Source organism: Taurulus bubalis, assembly GCF_910589615.1.
Source record: "Taurulus bubalis genome assembly, chromosome: 9".
Lineage (NCBI taxonomy): Eukaryota > Metazoa > Chordata > Actinopteri > Perciformes > Cottidae > Taurulus > Taurulus bubalis.
In genome coordinates, this window is record NC_136597.1 from 16,206,289 (window position 1) to 16,223,304 (window position 17,016).

The window sequence follows — 17,016 nt, forward strand, 5'->3', positions numbered from 1 at the left end:
GGGTCCTCTGGATCCCGAACACGGAGCTGCTGCGGGTCATAGAGAAGCTCCTCCACCTTGCAGACCTTACTGGTGCACACCTCCCCCTGTTCCGCTTTAATCTGCGGAGGCTCTGGGTCCTCTGGGTCCCGAACATGTAGCTCTGGGTCCTCTGGGTCCCGAACATGTAGCTCTGGGTCCCGAACATGTATCCTGGGGTCCTCTGGGTCCCGAACACGGAGCTGCTGCTGCTGGTCAGAGAGAAGCTCCTCCCCCTTACAGGCACGCTGCTGTGGGAGCTCTGGAAGGACAAAAGGAAGAGGATACATACACACCTGAGCAGAACAATATAACGCGTGTGTCTTTAATGCATGAGGATCCTATGAGTCCTATTCGCCGGTTAGCTTTTTAAAGGCTTTTTAATGCCGTTTTACACACCTATCCTGTGTAACTCCACGTCAGGCTTCCAAACGACATCCAGCAGTCTTCTCTGACGACGGAGCTCTTCCTCGTACTCGACAATGGCTTTTTGAAAAAATACGAATATGTCTTCAGCAGCAGCAGTCAGTCGCTCGTGGACAAACTCTCTCAAATGCGGAACTAAAGACATTGTTGTTTAATTGCAAACTAAATAATGATCTGCACTGCGAATACAATGTCGCCTTCCTACCATAGACTGTCAAGTAGCAGATTCAACAACATGCTCAGCTTCTTCTTCTGCTCGATCTGCGGCTGGCATCCAGTTTATTGGTGCATTAGCGCCACCGTCTGGATCAGACGACGCACTTTGAATGTATCGCCACCAAAAAACACACACGTGAACCTATTGTAGGAGCTATTTATTGGATATTATGTTATTTTACTCACAAGTAGTATCGTTTAATTATTCTAGTTGTTTGCTTATTTAGGTTAGATTTGTTTGATGTATTAGGATAGTTTTTTCTTTTGATAGTTTTTAGTTTAGTTTAATTATTTGTAGTTGTTTACTTAGTCTTTAGATGTTTATTGGTTTATTAATTGGGTAATGTTGTGGGCACCTGGGGTTTATATATAGGAGTAGTAGGGTACAGGACCAGGATGCACCTGGGTAGGCCTAAGATTTTTTTTTACCAGCACAGGAGAGGCAGCGTGGGGAGTTTGTTTTGTTTAGTTACAATAAATTATCACAAAAACGGAATCCTGCATGGACAATGCATTCTTTTGTTTCCTCTCTCCTGTGCCCGCTACCCATCCTACTAATTTTAACACTCTTTGGAATATGATGTAGATGTCTCCCTTATCTGTCCCACCTTTCTACTAATTTGCACATCTTTTTATTTTCTTTAAAGCCCTCTTTACCAACTTATCCTCCCTCTCATGCACTGCAACACACAGGAATTTAACCCGACCTCCCTGATGAGTGTTTCTTGTGGCTGACTGAATGACTTCATACAGTATATCTTGACGCCTGTTTGAATAAAAATACCTTAAACGTGCTGGGCTGTGGATAAGTCGGACCATATCAACACCGTTTCATATTTATTTTTTCCCACCCGTCAGTGCAACCAGCACTGGCAGCATCTCCACTGTGTAAACCCCTAGATTATTGGATGTTCTGCTGTTGATTCCTCTTCCTTTAGCTGGTATCCCCATATCCTGTTACTCCTGTCTCAGGTTTCTTAGCACCATCCGTGTAAATCAGTGTAAAATCCCGATACTCTTTCATTACATGAATGCACCAAATCAACTTTATTCTTTTCTTTTGACCTTTAACAAATACCAGTCGATATCAAGCCACCACCAGGTAAACTATTTAGCAAAGTCAATCTCCCAGACTACCTGCAACACTCCTTTTGTGTCCTTATAAATTAGCCCAATAGTTTGCCATCTAATCACATCCTCTTTAATCCAGCAGCATTTCCCATTCCCTAACAGTCAGACCTAATCACATTTATTACGTTTTGGCATTTTTCCTGATATGGTCTGCCCATGTTAAACGTGAGTCAAAAAGAACTCCCAGAAATGTTCCAACCCTTTCCAAGTCGTACCCAAACATCCTTAACTTTACCCCAACCTTATTTTTTTGTCTGCTGAAAAGAAAGTTGTATTTTCCTTGTCATTGCATTATGTTTGATTCAATCACCCAAACATATATAAAGGCTATTCATTTACATAATTTCTAGATAGACAAAATAACATACACACGTCATAAACAAACTTTCAAAACGTGCTTTTTATTTTAGTAATTTGTACATTTCAGATATGACAAACACTTGAGACATCTACATTAATACAATGCTAAAACGATGCACAACCAGATGACCAAAGTCATACTTTATAGACAAGAAAAAGTTGAACCGTGGTTTTAAAGATTAAAAATATACTGTAAACCACTAGCATTTCTGTTATTGCAATACAGTAGCACCAGTATACATGACAGGCATAGCCAATTTATACTAACACTTGTCAGGAAATCCTATGGGAGAAGGGCATATATATCTTTTTAAACATTTGTCTTAAGGTTCAACATTTCTCCACTTTGTCCTTCTATATGTGCATAACCTAGATGGAATGGAACGTACCAGATTAGCTTCAACGCAGGAGAAAACAAAAGAAAAGAAAAAACTCAAGGATTGCAAAAGGCAGACATCATTACAAGATTAAAACTGGCTTGCGAAAAACAATATTGTTTCTCAGTTTAGGCTTCATCAAAGGGAATGGCTAAACTGTACTTCCCCTCATCTTTGCTCCTTGGTCAAGTTCCGCTGAAGGCAGGACGGTGAAATAGGAAATGCATTTGGTCGTTTCATCTCCACCATGGGCAAGGTATGAGAAGAGCGGTTTATGATAAGCAAGGTGCATGTACAAAAAGCCAAAAACCACAGTGTGTGTGAGGTCAGACAGTGCTTTCACAAATTATTCAGTTCCATTAGAGTCTGGTCCAGCATCTGGTGCATATCGAGGTTCTCTTCCTTAGCTTGTGACAGTTTCTCTGTTAGGACATCAAACGGAGAAGTTATAATCTCACAGAAGCAAGCAAAAGTGAGTGGTTAGCCTGCATTAATAGTCAAGCTGACTACATCACTAAGGTCAGTCACTAAAATGGTTTAAACCTACACATATTATGTAAACAAGCTCATATTATGATGTGCAAGCCACCATGCAAACAGCCAGTCACAACATTATGTTATAAGTTATCATTAATACACAAACACAACAATCCATACAAAAATATTGTATTATATCATACTAGGTTGCAAGATTATACATATATATTTGAGTTAATCCCTGATTTTCACCAAACTTTAACTACACTTCCACTAACAGCAACACAGATTTCAAGCAGTGCGGGCATCGTACGTGGACAATGCAAACGGAAGAACTTTGGATCTTGCTCTAGATCAGATTGTCACACACAAAATCGTAACAAACAGAGAAAACAGTCACGCAATTTAGTCCTCATTCAAGGCCACGCGCAGTTCGTTAGTGAGAAGGCGGTTTGTCTGAAGTTGCAGGTGGAGGCGATCTTTGCAGTCAGAAAGCAGGTAGAAAAAACAGAGAGGACAGGAAGTCAGAGGAAAATGGAAAAGAGAAAAGGCCTTTTGACACCTACCTTGTCCAGAACAGGCCATTAGTTACTTTTTTAATCTTTAGAAAACACACGGACAGTATCCGAATAGCCATTCAATAACATAATCAAACAGTGTTTTGATTTTCTTTTTTGGAGAGGGGGGTTGTGTGTGTAGAGTGAAAAAAAGATGAGCACATTGAGCCAAAAAAGATGAAATGGCAGCTTAAAATATAAAACCTTTAAACCTGGATAATGTGGGAACAAAATAGGAAAAGAAAAATCCTAAACTACAAGTGTATCTGACACTTCGTCATACCATTGTCTGTCAAGTGAATCTTATCATCTTTTAAAATATGGCCGATCAATATCCAAACTCCGAATCAAGCAGTTTGTTGTGGGCTGACAAGGTAAGAATGTGGCTCACCTATTATTCTGCAGTCCTATTTGAGTTATGATATCTCAAAAACACCCAAAATTGCTTATTTCTGCTTCTCGCTCTGGAGTTAAGGGGACAACTTAAAAAAAAAAAAAAAACACTCAGAATGTGTGATTGTTCATTTATTCAAATATATGACAGGATACTGTGTATCATACAAAGCCCATGTCTCATAATCACCGATAGCAGTTTACTCCAATTTTTTCAGCAACCTAATGAGGCTAAACAAACCTTACATACTGTTCTGTACTCCGCCATAACGCCCTTTACTCTTCTACTTCACCACAATCCCGATAACAATCAAACACTAATTCCCTACAATTCTAAAGTCTTTCCAGTCAGCTCCTCCTGTCACAGTACTACATGTTGAAAAGTGCTTGCATGCATCAGGTTCAAATGCTAAGAGAGAAGACAACTTGGCTCAGCTTTCAGTCAACAACCTGTAGTTGTTCTAGGTTTCTGTGCCCATGCCACTACTGTGATATTCCTTACATCTCAGGTTGACAGAACAATATTTGAAGAAAAGAACAAGAACAAAGAAAAGCTGGGTGAAGCTCAACTAATGGCTTGTTGAGATGCAGAAAAAAGGAAAATTATAACTTAAACTCAAGGCTACTTGTTGTTTTTTTAAGAGCCTCTTGAAAATAAATAAATTAAAAAGGAAAAAAAAGGACAGAGTAAAGAGATATCGCTTACATAGAAGGAAGGACGTTTATTTTTTTTTACACAATGCAGAAAGATTCTAGGAGTCTGTACAAGTGATGGGATGAAATTAACTTCGACATGAGGATGAAAACATGAAGAGGAAAGGAAAGTAAAGACAGAGAGGGATGGGAAAATTGAGAGATGGCTGGAGAGCGCAGACAGATGCAGCTCAGCCGACAGGAAGCGTCTTTGATGAGGTGTGAAATATTTATCTGTGTGGGAGAGAAGAAGTACAGTGAACCAGGGGGGTCGGCGTGGGATCTACGGGGATTTGAGATGCGCACCACACGATACCAGAACCACAGGAGTCAACCACACGGCACTACAACACCAGGCTTCACAATGACAGTGCATTGTGAGATACAGCACACACTGGCAAACACAATCTGGAGGTCGGACCAACTCCTTCCTCTGATTTACATTGAGACCTTTCTGGTAGCACACAAGCTTTACCAGATTGACACTGTGCGCTTTATCAATCTCCCACAGAGTGGCCAAACGTTGGGGACACCACTAATTTAGCAAAACTGGGGACTCAACAACAGCGATGCTAAACAGTGACAGTTAACCTTCAACTGGTGCAACGGCGGAACAAAGGGGGCATCTCAACACTCAGGGCCTTTCTTCTGGACAGAAGTAGACCATGTTAGTAGAAGAGGAAAGACCAAACACTCATAACCTGGAGTTAGAATCCGATTCATTGAAACAAAAATTCAGATAACTTTCATGCATTGCCAGAATGTCAAAATATCTTGTGAAAATATTTTGTATTCAAAAAATTAGTATGAATCTGTAAAAATGTGCATAGACTGTCAAAATTAGCAATGCATAACATTACTCAAGTCCAGTTTACAGTATTCTTCAAACATCAATGATACTGATACAAAGGGCATTCAGTATCATAGCCACACTAATGAAGAAGTGTGACGGGGAAACCGGAGTGAGTTGTAATTATTGCTGTGGACTTCAAATTACACGGAATACCACAATGTCCGTTTTAAGACATTCAACTTTAAGACTATATAAAAACACAGCTGCAAACCATGTTCAAGTGTAGGGACAGATACAAGGGAGGAGATTAAGCTGAGGTAGCTTGTGTAAAGGGAAACAGAGGTGCAGGCGAAGAAAGGAGGGTGGCGGCGGAACAAGCAGGCGCAGCAAGTTGAAAATTACATGGAAGTCATGTCGTTGAGGGCGTGGTCCAGCTCCTCGCTGATGGCCTTGTACTTCAGTTTCTGGGCATACAACTCATCTATTGGTGGGCCGGGGAGTGCAGGGGGAGGGGGAGGTGGGGGCAAAGGTGAAGGAGCACATGGCAAGGAGGTGAAGGGTGAAGCATCCAGAATATTGGCAAGAGAGAGAAAAAGATAGGAAGAGGTGACAGAAAAAAAAAATGAAAAGGAGGAAAACAAAAGTTACACCAGAAAATGACAGAATGGAAGTGCAACAAAAGTCAGGGGAAATCCCTCAGCGCCATAAAGAAATGGACCATATCTTTCACTCTCAGCCCTTTGCCCTCCACATTACTCCTTGAACACTAAGTCAACATTTAGGCCTGATATCTCCGATATAAATCAAAGTCATTCTTTCCTACCTTGAAAGGCAAAAACAAATAAACTTAATAGAAAAAGAAAAGAGCCATGATGGCATTAAGAGGGAAGCAGAAATATAGTTTAAGAGCAAAGCAAATAATAGGCTAAAGAGATTTTTTTTTGTTTTTAACCATTTCAAAGCAACCAGAAAAGCATTCTGGGGTGAGGGGCAAAAACAAAAAATCATACCTTCCAAGTCATCAATGGTCTTCTCAAGCTTGGCTACTGATCTCTCAGCAAACTCAGCACGAGTCTCAGCCTGTGTTACAGAGACAGATGTAAGAGTGAGTCCAACACAAAGTGTGATACAGCACCTGTGACGTGTAGAAATTATCCCGGAGTCAGCCTGCGACCCCAGTTAAGGCCTTGTGAAACTCTACCTCCTTCAGCTTGTCGGTCAGGACCTTGATCTCCTCCTCGTATTTGTCCTCCTTCTGGGAGTACTGTGGGACAAAAACATATGGTGTGTCATAAGGTGTCAAACATATGGACATGGAGTCAAACTCTGAATGTTGTGTACAAACACATGTCTATACATTGTTACAGATGCGGCTGGATTATGAAATAAAACTGAAGACATTTGGCTCCGCAATGCTCCTCTGTTCCCCATCCACCCAGTCTAACTGGGAGCTGAGGGGTTTGACAGCATGCACTTGGCCAGAAGGCTGCACTTACCTTCTCAGCCTGGGCCTCCAGTGACTTCAGGTTGTTGGTCACAGTTTTCAACTCTTCCTCAAGCTCAGAGCATTTGCTGGTGTTTTAGATGAGGGGAGGAAGTTGCGAAGGATAAGAAGAGGGGGTAGAGGAAAAGGAGGAGATCGAGGATGGACCGAACCAGAGGTGGACACAAACCAGGGAGAAAAAGGGAGACAGGAAACAAGATAAATAAGAACTACAAGGATGGAACAGGGAGGGAACCCCAAGTACCTTAAAAGTGCCTTAACAGTGCAGGATTGTGAGAATAGAAATGTGAATCTTGTAATCACACAAAGAGCAGTGTGTTGCAATTAAATCGTGAATTTGTTTAAAAATATTTTCGCTAAATATCATGCTTTCTCTTAAATGTGAGGTGTTATTCATGCACAGTCTCTGCCATGTTAGAGACGCTAAAGAGTCCAACTACCCCAAATATAAGAGCATAAAAGAGGAAAAGGACAAGCGCAGCAAGCAAAGCAGAGGGGACACTTAACAGCAGGAATGGCAGTTGGAGGAGCCACTCAAAGATATGTGTTAGTTGTTGTTGTTTGTAGTACCTTAGTGACTGAGGAGTTTAGTGATTTCATGCTTTGCTCCAAAACCCTGATCTCATCGTCCGCTCTCCGAGTCCGTCTGTTTATGGGTGCGGCGTACATGTGCAAGCCAAAACCATTCAAACCATGGAGAGCATGCAAATAATGAACACAGGGTACACTGTTCAAATGGATACTAGTCTTATACTTTGTGTATTAGTGCTCTACCGTTAAAATGCCAGCGCACGTGCAAATGTAAGTGCAGCTTTCGTGCATGTAAAGGTGGAACATCTTACCCCTCATTCAGCTCAGCGCGCTCCTCTGTACGCTCCAGGTCACCCTCAATGATGACCAGCTTACGGGCCACCTTTAGGTGCAGCACAATAAGGTGTTACAATGTAACAAATGACTGGGACACAACTAGGATGTGTTTTTTTTTTTCTCTTCTTCCTGAAAGCCCTCTAATATTTTAAAACTTCACTTGGTAACACTTTACTTTAACACCCATCATTAAGAATTTATAAGGATGACATAAATACACTATCATGTAGTTACATTTAATTCTTTTATATATATATATATATATATATATATATAAATAAAAGAATTAAATGTATATTAATGCACATTATTTGTCAACAACTATAACTTATTCTAGAAAGACACATTCAAACTTTTGTTATAATTGCGTAAAACACATCCTTATCGGACCGTAAAACATGAACGAGTTACATATAATTAACAGACTAAGACATTATGAAAAAAATATCTTGTAAATCCACCTGTTATCAATACAGGCAACAAATATGTCACCTAATTACTGGTTGCAGTAAATGAGTAACTGTGTTTGAGGTTGCAGAAGTCATTTAAATGAGTAACTGTGTGTTTGATGTTGCAGTCTTTTGGGGTGGCAGCCAGAGGCTGAAAAACTCGCCTCCTCATATTTGCGGTCAGCCTCCTCAGCAATGTGCTTGGCCTCCTTCAGCTGGATCTCCTGCAGCTCCATCTTCTCCTCGTCCTTCATGGCCCTGTTCTCAATGACCTTCATGCCTCTGTGTGAGAGAACAAACATAAAGGGTTGTTAGAGATCCAGACCGGAGACTTGACCGTCTTCAGTCTCCCTGAGGACACACAGGTCTAGTGCACAGTAGTTTTGGCTGGTAAATCTTTAATATGTCCTTCTAAAGTAAACGGCTAATTGCTTTCTGACATGAAAATGGGATAAAATACTGAATTTGGGGATGTTAATAAATGACTGCACTATCTGACACAGCTAGTGTGACAGTGAGCTGTGTGACATCCGGCTCTGCAGCACAGAGGCTCCGCTTGTACCCCGTACGAAGAGACAGAAACACAGACCCGCCACCTGGTCTCTGCAGCGAGAGAGCGAGATCAGAGGTCTGAGTCAATGCTGCTCATAAGAACCCACCTCTCGCTCTCATCAGCAGCCTTCTCAGCCTCCTCCAGCTTGGTCAGGGCAGTTGCCAGACGCTCCTGAGCGCGATCCAACTCCTCCTCAACCAGCTGGATACGTCTGTTAAGGGAAGCGACATCGCTCTCAGCCTAGGGAGAGAAGAGGAGCAAGCGAGGAGAAAGTTTAGAGGTCGCCGTCTTTCACAAACAACCTGAAAATTACACTAGCGCATCCGAACAAGTCAGCCAAAAGAATGAACAGAGTGGTGGATTGTTTTTGTTTTGTGCAAGGTGTGTGACTGTAATCCATGTTGTGCAAAATGGTTTCTGTATGCAACCTGTTGGGAAAAGCCTTCCTTGTACCAGTGCACCTAATTGACTATTTATAATGACAATGTCCCAAGATGACAGAAGGTTGAATACCCTGCCTCATTACTAGACCCCTGAGAGAACATTAACTAGCTCAAGTCAAAGCGAGACAATTAAACTGCATATGACAGCTCTCATGGCGCACATACAAAGAGGAGACTCCCTGGACGGTGAACACATACTAGGAGACATTTAAATGGAATTTAACTGATCACATGTTCAACCAATTGGTAAAATTATCTGGTATCTTCAGAGAAAAGTCACTAAGCACTAATAGGGACTTGGAAAAGAGCAGACCTTTCCTGTGACGATTCAAACCTGTACTTCTGCTTCGTGAAGTCTGTTCAGCAGGTTTGAGACTGCAGTTACCAGTGGTTTGACTGTTTCCCCTGCAATTCACGTTTGAGTGAGCAGTGGTGGATCAAAGTGCATCGCAGGTTGTGAAGTAACAAGGAAGTACTAATAACCTATAAACTGAGGCAAAATGCGTTTAACTCCCTTTAAAAACACCTCACGGGTGATTAACATAAAGCCTGAGATAGGCTCAGACTGCTATAAGCCCCTGCAGAAAGATTTATTTCCCGTCTAGATAACTGCCGCTATGTTCACACGAGGGGAAATCACTCTTATTGTCCTTATAAGGGCAAGGCAAAGAGCAAAAACTCACAGAGCGGACTGGCACCTTAAATGTTCCTACAGATTGTTTGTAACTTCCTGGTTGCTGAAAATTATTTATTCAAATGTTTAACCTGCGGTTGGCGTGCCTGCAGACAGAATAAACGGAAGTTACTGGAAAGCAGGTTGAAGAGGACCGCTAACAGCAAAGTGCATCAAAGGCGATGCAAGTGAAACACAGTACTGAGATATGAGGCAACGCACTATTGCACCGTTTTCGCGGGGTTTCCAGTAATATGCATTGGGCATCGGTGGCCTAACGTTACCAATTATAAAACGCTTAGCCGACAGCAGCAGGCTATCAAACCCTCGGCGGAGTCGGCTACTTTGTGGTGGCTGGCTCTGCATGGAGCCGTGTAAAGCTTAGCTCGCAGTAAGGTGCGTCAAGAGGAATCCCGCTATATCACGGCGTCGCCTTTGATCCAGCGGCACGAATATACACAAGATGTGTAATATTGCGTTTAATGAGCCGCACCTGTCTCTCTGGCTGCACGCGCGGTAAAACAAAATGCTTACTTGTTCCCTGGTTTTCCTCTCCGCAAGCAACTCCTTCTGTAATGTCTCGGCTTTCTCTTCAGCACCGTCGGCCTGATCTTGTAAAAATTTGATCTTTCGTTTGACTGCCTCGAGCGATGCGGCTCCGGCCATTGTTAACTCTACAACTATGCTCTTTTTTTTTAAAGGCTACGCTCTGAGCTGCAGCACAATTGTCAGGGCTCGAGGTGACGTCCTTGATTGTGAAAAGCTTGCGAAAGCTGCGTGAAGACGGGCTGAACGTGCGCAGGCTTCCTCGAGACGCTCTCTGCGATGCCTGCATTTGCCCAGGAAGTGCTACTGATTTCAAAATAGACCTGAAAATGAATTAACACTATTCTGAATGCTTTTGCAAAGCTTTATACTGGAGTTATTCTGGATTGCCCCATGAAATAATGAAATGTGAAATTGAATTGATGCAAAGTAACAATGCATTTTTAGTGACGAGAACACACCCAGTCAATACACTGTAAGCGGTGTAGCTATCTAACAGAGCCACAGCGCCATCTGCTGGTCAACTTTGAGTAATACATAGGACAGTAAAATACTTCTACCGACTACAGGCCATTCAGTAAGTCTTCACTGAAATCAGTAATTACAGACTACGTTTTAAACTTTGCAAATATCACCAAAAAAAACTTGTATATGAAAGGGGAAGAGAATCAAGGCTATAAAACCTTAAGTACCAGTTAAACTCGTTTGAGCACGACAGACATATTTAAACCTCCCTACATAGAACTATTAAGTAAAAACCACAGCAATATATGCCAACATGGAAAGTAATACAGCATCAAGTATGAGAGGGCAGGCTAAAACTCACTCGAGTCACACTAAGGCTTAACTCCCTGGAGGAATCCAATTAAAGGATTTTTTTTTTTTTTACAACGGGTTATCCTGGAGGCCACTTACAAACCACGCTACACATTGATTCCCCTGATTGACTCTTGTGGACAAAGTGCTGCTGCATCAGACAGTCACACTGACTCGGGCGTTCACGGGATTCTTTGTCGTAAAAAAAAACAGTTTCTGACTTAAAGTGTTTACATCGTTTAGTTGTCATGTATTTATCCAAAGGGAATATATTTTAAAACACTCGTTTCTTGACAGCGGTTCCCCCCTGTGGTTAGCATAGAGCACAGCCCGCAGTATGAGCTCTATCTTGACCATATAAAGCAGTGGGCTATATTTATCCAGGCGCTTGCTCCCTGCGCTCTCTGGACGACTGCGCACCATTTACTGTTCACTCTGAAAAACACGTATTCAGCCTAAGACCTGTCGGACTGAATACATGAGGCCTAAAACACTTGGGAAATATAGGATTTCAATGTTATGAGTTATGAATTCATTGGATTTTAAATAAATAATGAGTGTTGCAGTCAAACAGCCACTCTGACTTTCTTTGGGCAGACTTAAGTACATGAGTGTGCATATTGTTCAACAATAATTGGACATTTGATGCAAAGTCCATTTGGACTTTGATGCTCAAATTTGAATGAGCATCAACTGTCGCTCGCCCCATGGGGTCCCAGTGCAGAGTGAAGGTGTGAAGAAGCGTGGTGTAGGAATGGTGCCATTGTGAACCCCTTTCTTACTTACATCTGCGGCTTTCTTCTCAGCCAGCTCAAGTTTCTCCTGGGCGTCTTTAAGAGCCTCGGAGTACTTGTCCAACTCATCCTCAGTTCCCTTCAGCTTCTTCTGCAGAGCTACCAAATCGTCCTCAAGCTGAGGCGAGTTTCAGTGCCCAGACAGTTTCAGAGGTGATCAGCGTGGAGTTGCGTGAACGCGCACAGGCGCAAGAGCGCGGACAGAGAGAGAGACACACAGGACAGGACGGGAGAGGACAGGACAGGAGAGGAGAAAGGGAAAGAGAGCAGAAAAGTTAGGGAAGCTCATGCACGTCAGGATCAGATACCTTGGTGGCGACCTCCTCAGCGGTGAGCAGCTTTTCCTCAGCAGTTTGGAACTCCTCAAACACTTTATCTCTTTCGTCTTCAGACAAGCGCAATTTCTTTTCCAACTCTCTTATATCGTCCTCTAACTATACATGCATATAAAAAACATCATAAAGTTAAACACAATATGAAAATGAACATGCAATTATTGAATTTATTATCAAACATATTTCTCTCAAATATACATTTTATAAATGATCAACATTCTTTTCTAGACTATATTTACATCACCAAAACTGTTGATGAGGATTTATAGCATCCAAAAATTCAAGAAGGATGAATTATTCTTAATTTAATCCTTATTTGGAATTATCCATGAAAGTAATAAATCCGTATTTAGGAGGCGATCCATTTAAAGGACAGCTGCTTTAAACTGCTACTGGTATTCCTGCTTTTTTCTATGGATTTTCCACAAAAGAAAAACACATCAGCCGACCTGTTTGCTTCTGTCCTCAGCTGCCTTCTTGTCTCCCTCAGCCTGCTCAGCTCTGTCCAAGGCATTCTCCTTGTCGAGCTTGAGCATCTGCATCTTCTTCTTGATGGCGTCCATGGCTGCTGATTTCTGTTAGGCACCAACAAAACGTCCAAATTAAAACCAAGAAGGGAGTGGGAGAGCGACTTGAGCGTCTGTGCCTAACTGAACACCAAGCTGAAGTACAGGCTCTGCCTGACTGTACCCTGTCAAATATGTACTTCCAAGGGGGGGTGACTGGATTCCTTTGGACATCCAATACTTTTTCGGAGGGGGCGTGTGTGGGTACTCGGGCGTTTTTTAAGGCTCTGCTCTGCGATTCGTTGCTCCCAAACATTTGACTTTTGATACGCCTTTATATGGGGTGTGATGGACAAGCAGGCAGCTCCCACGGAAAGGAAGCCATTTAATGGAGAAGATGCAGATGAAGCTTTCTGGATGAGCACATTGTTTGTTTTACCACTGTGGCAACACATTTAAAGGCAGCATGTGGTATTTGTCTCTTTATTGAATGTCTCATGCATTTTGTTTTTAATTCCCAGAAGAGTATTAATGAAATCTGGGATACGGTTTGCTGTTCATGGAAATGATCTTCACAGTATTCTCTTGTTCATCTGTGTTTTGTCCTGTTGCAGGCTGAGTGGGACCCCAAGCAGCTGCTAACAGTGTTACCAGGCTTTGTCAACTGGTGTGTGTGTGTGTGTGTGTGTGTGTGTGTGTGTGTGTGTGTGTGTGTGTGTGTGTGTGTGTGTGTGTGTGCGTGTGTGCGTGTGTGTGTGTGTGTGAGAGCATAAATGTGGTTAGCTCAAGCCAAGTGTGCTGATTGAGAGGAGATGCCTTCGGTAAACCCAGCAAGCTCTAGGGGCATTGTTCACAGTCTGGGGAAGTGTTTACCTGATAATATATCAGATATCCTCCCTGTAAACTGTTGATGTGTCACTTGACTGTGGTGGCACAGCCTCCAGCACCAGCCAGGCAGGCAGGATTTGTTGTATACCTCAATTACAGCAGCAGAGCCGCTAACTGGCTTGGCATTTAAGAAAGGTTTACTGCTTTATAAAGTGCTAAAGAAGAGTATTTCAGTTAATATTTAACACATGTATTAGTAGCTTTACATCTAAAAGGGTATGAATGTGTACCAATATATTCTATGCTCTGATATTGTTATTACAATGCATACATTATTAGTTTATTATTCATTTTAAGACATTATAAAAATCCACTGAGTTAAACATTAAAACACACAACTACAGTGACTGAGGACACACCAAGGGTCTTCTAGACTTCACAAGGAACCTCAGGGATATTTTTAGGAGCTCCTTCTCTTTCTTGCACCTGCCTTCGTCTGTAATATGGATCCACGACGCTGTGCCAAGAGAGCGAGGTCCAGTGCTATAAGATATGTTCCCTAAAATAATCCTCGTCTTGTTCAGGCTTTGGCCTGTTTTACAGATTATTATTGCTATACGCCTGGCAGACTTTCAGTCGTAAATATTATCCAATATTAGGAATAGTTTTTGCAATTTTCTCATAATATTGCTTTGCTATAATTCAATATATTGTCCTGGTAATTCATTCTTAGACTTTGATTGAAAGGGTCAGTAATGGAAACAATATTTAGTTAATGTTTGGCCAGCCCATGTTCTAATAGCCTGACATTTGTATAATAAAAGTACTGGTCACAGAGCAGGCCTTATTTCTGTCTCCTTTTATATTTCACTGGATCAAAATCAAGTAATAAATGTGATTTTAGGATCACATGTCTGGAAAAGGTCTTTTTCTCAACTTGCTATAAGTAAAAAAAAATCTTCGAGGTTGCTACTGCAAATAAATGGCTTTGAATATGCTAAAATAATGCATTGCTTATTAAATTAAATAATTTACTTAATCTAATGTATAAGCAACAGTGTTCAAACATGCTTCAAACATGTAAATTTAACATGTGAGATACGCTGAGCTAAATATATAGTTGTGAATGTTTCTATTTAAAACTCTGTGCTATAGTATTTTATGCTGTTGTCATATTTAATATCTTCTGAATTGCTTGTCAATCTCTTTCCAGCGTTGACAGTGAGCACTGGTATTAATCGTGATTTGCAATTTGATCTTAATCATCTTAAACAGCCTTTTCATGTAATGGACTCCGGGGAGGTTTGGGATGGCACACTGGATTTGCTGTGGCATTCTGGGAATGAAAATAAGCTTCATTATGATGTTTCCTTTCACATCCATGATGGTACAGTAAAAAATAGCCCAGGGCCCAATACGCTTGCTTTAATTAAAGTCGTCTCAAATCCCTCCCCCTGTCCAGACATTATTGAAAACTACTGTGTTGTGAGTTACATTGGAAAATGAAAAGGCACTTACACCTTAAAATAGAGCTAAAGAACATAAAGCATAGTGTTAGTGTTGTGTTGACTACATGTGATGAGAACAGCAATAACACAATCTTTAGTATGTAATAATATTTTTAGGCTGTGGTAGTGTTCCGAACACAAGAGTTGTTTTTTCGTGGCTGCTTAAGTAAAAAAAAAACTCCAGACATATAATTTGCTCTTTGAAAAAATAATCTGCTTCCCAAAGAGTCTAAAGCCTCCGACCAGAGGAGGCGATGAAAGCATCTGAAAAACATTTGAGCCCATCTACATTTTATAGCATTTGAATTGAAACATGAAACTAATATGGAACTGACTCGTAGGAATAACATGAACAAATTATGAACAAATAAGTGTTGGCCATTTTACTTGCTATATTACTTGCTATATTTTCTTCTGTCCCAAATATTTGCCAACCGTCACATGCATGAAGAATGTATTGTCTTCAGAAAGCCCTCTCTGTGTTGAAAACAGTGATTGCATTAGCTCAAATAAAAAGCCAAGAATCTTCTCAATGTTCATCCTCAGAGGCGGCAAACAGCTGAGAGGATGTAGTGTGACTTTACTGAACGTGGAATTCATTCCTCACAACACACTGTATATAAAAACAGACTTGCCATCAGACAACAATTGCCCATTTTCTGGACAGATCTGAGAGCATGTCTGACAACAGCTGATTGAAACAGGTGCAGCAGACCTAAGAGACCCTCAACTCTCTGTCACTCTGTGGTCTTGAGGTGGTAGTGCAGCTTGTCCTCGTGCCAATTGAAGTGACACAACAGCTTTCCAAGAGCTTTACTAAGACTGTAACCCTGTATTAGTTAATCTGTTAGGCCTACAGTGACAACCCACGATGCATAAGGAATGTTCAGTTCTCCTCAGTCGCCGCTCAGGGAGGAGCTTGGCTGTTGTGCCTGAAATCATGTTTGCATGATACTACCCTTGGGAGATACATTTCAGGCTGTCTCATGTCTAAAATGCTACTCCATTAAAGACAGAATGTCTCGGCCTCTGTTGAGTCTCAGTCACAATACCTGTCCAATTAAAAATGGCTTTTTTTTTTTTTTTTAGGAGGAAAATCTTAAACTGCTCGCTCTTTAATAAAATTATTTGATTTAGTGTGAAGCTATTGCATTCTGACATGTGTGGGGTTGTTTTCTAATGATTGCAACGGACACAGAACAGCGAGGGAGCACTGCGGGTAGCTGTCCCTCCATGTTGAGAGCAGCCACTGAGTGAAACTCTGAGAGGCACAGTGCTGGCAGGTTCCTTGTCAAATACCATCTGAAGATTTCTGCAGACATTGCCCAGATATATATAGAGAGAACTCCTTGGCTCGTTCAGATGGTACCCCTGGAATTAGATACAGCTCCATGCAGGGGCATAATCATTTAGCCTAAGCAAGGAGAGGGGGTGCAACCCAAGCTGTAACCCAAGACCAGTCTATGGCTACTGTCGCTGAGTTTATTCCCAGTAATGTTCCTCTGACATAAACTGCTTATAAGACTTAAACTGGTACATTAGAGCATATGTGGACATCTAACCACCACCATGGCACAGCAACTGCCACAGTATTCTACTTTAAGGATCGTTGCAATAAGGCTGTGACACTCTGATTCACACAGTTCTGCGTGGTGATATAGGTGTAAATCAAACAACAAACCGTCCCTCAGTCAGTTGTAATTCCATTTAAACTTTCTATCTTGTCAACGAAGTGCTGTGTAATTCGCTTGAA

The 17,016-nt window shown here is 41.6% G+C and overlaps 1 protein-coding gene across 1 annotated transcript; it reads right to left on the reverse strand.

Annotated features, from left to right (window-relative positions):
- Positions 1-4,071: 4,071 nt before the first annotated feature.
- Positions 4,072-13,093, reverse strand: tpm1 (tropomyosin 1 (alpha)). Its single transcript, XM_079223592.1, has 10 exons — positions 12,871-13,093; positions 12,079-12,204; positions 8,921-9,054; positions 8,426-8,543; positions 7,788-7,858; positions 6,938-7,013; positions 6,643-6,705; positions 6,452-6,521; positions 5,844-5,922; positions 4,072-4,882 (listed from the first exon to the last, which is right to left on the reverse strand). The coding sequence occupies exons 1-10, from the start codon at positions 12,982-12,984 to the stop codon at positions 4,879-4,881; spliced, it is 855 nt and encodes a 284-aa protein (XP_079079718.1). The 5' UTR covers positions 12,985-13,093; the 3' UTR covers positions 4,072-4,878.
- Positions 13,094-17,016: the final 3,923 nt, after the last annotated feature.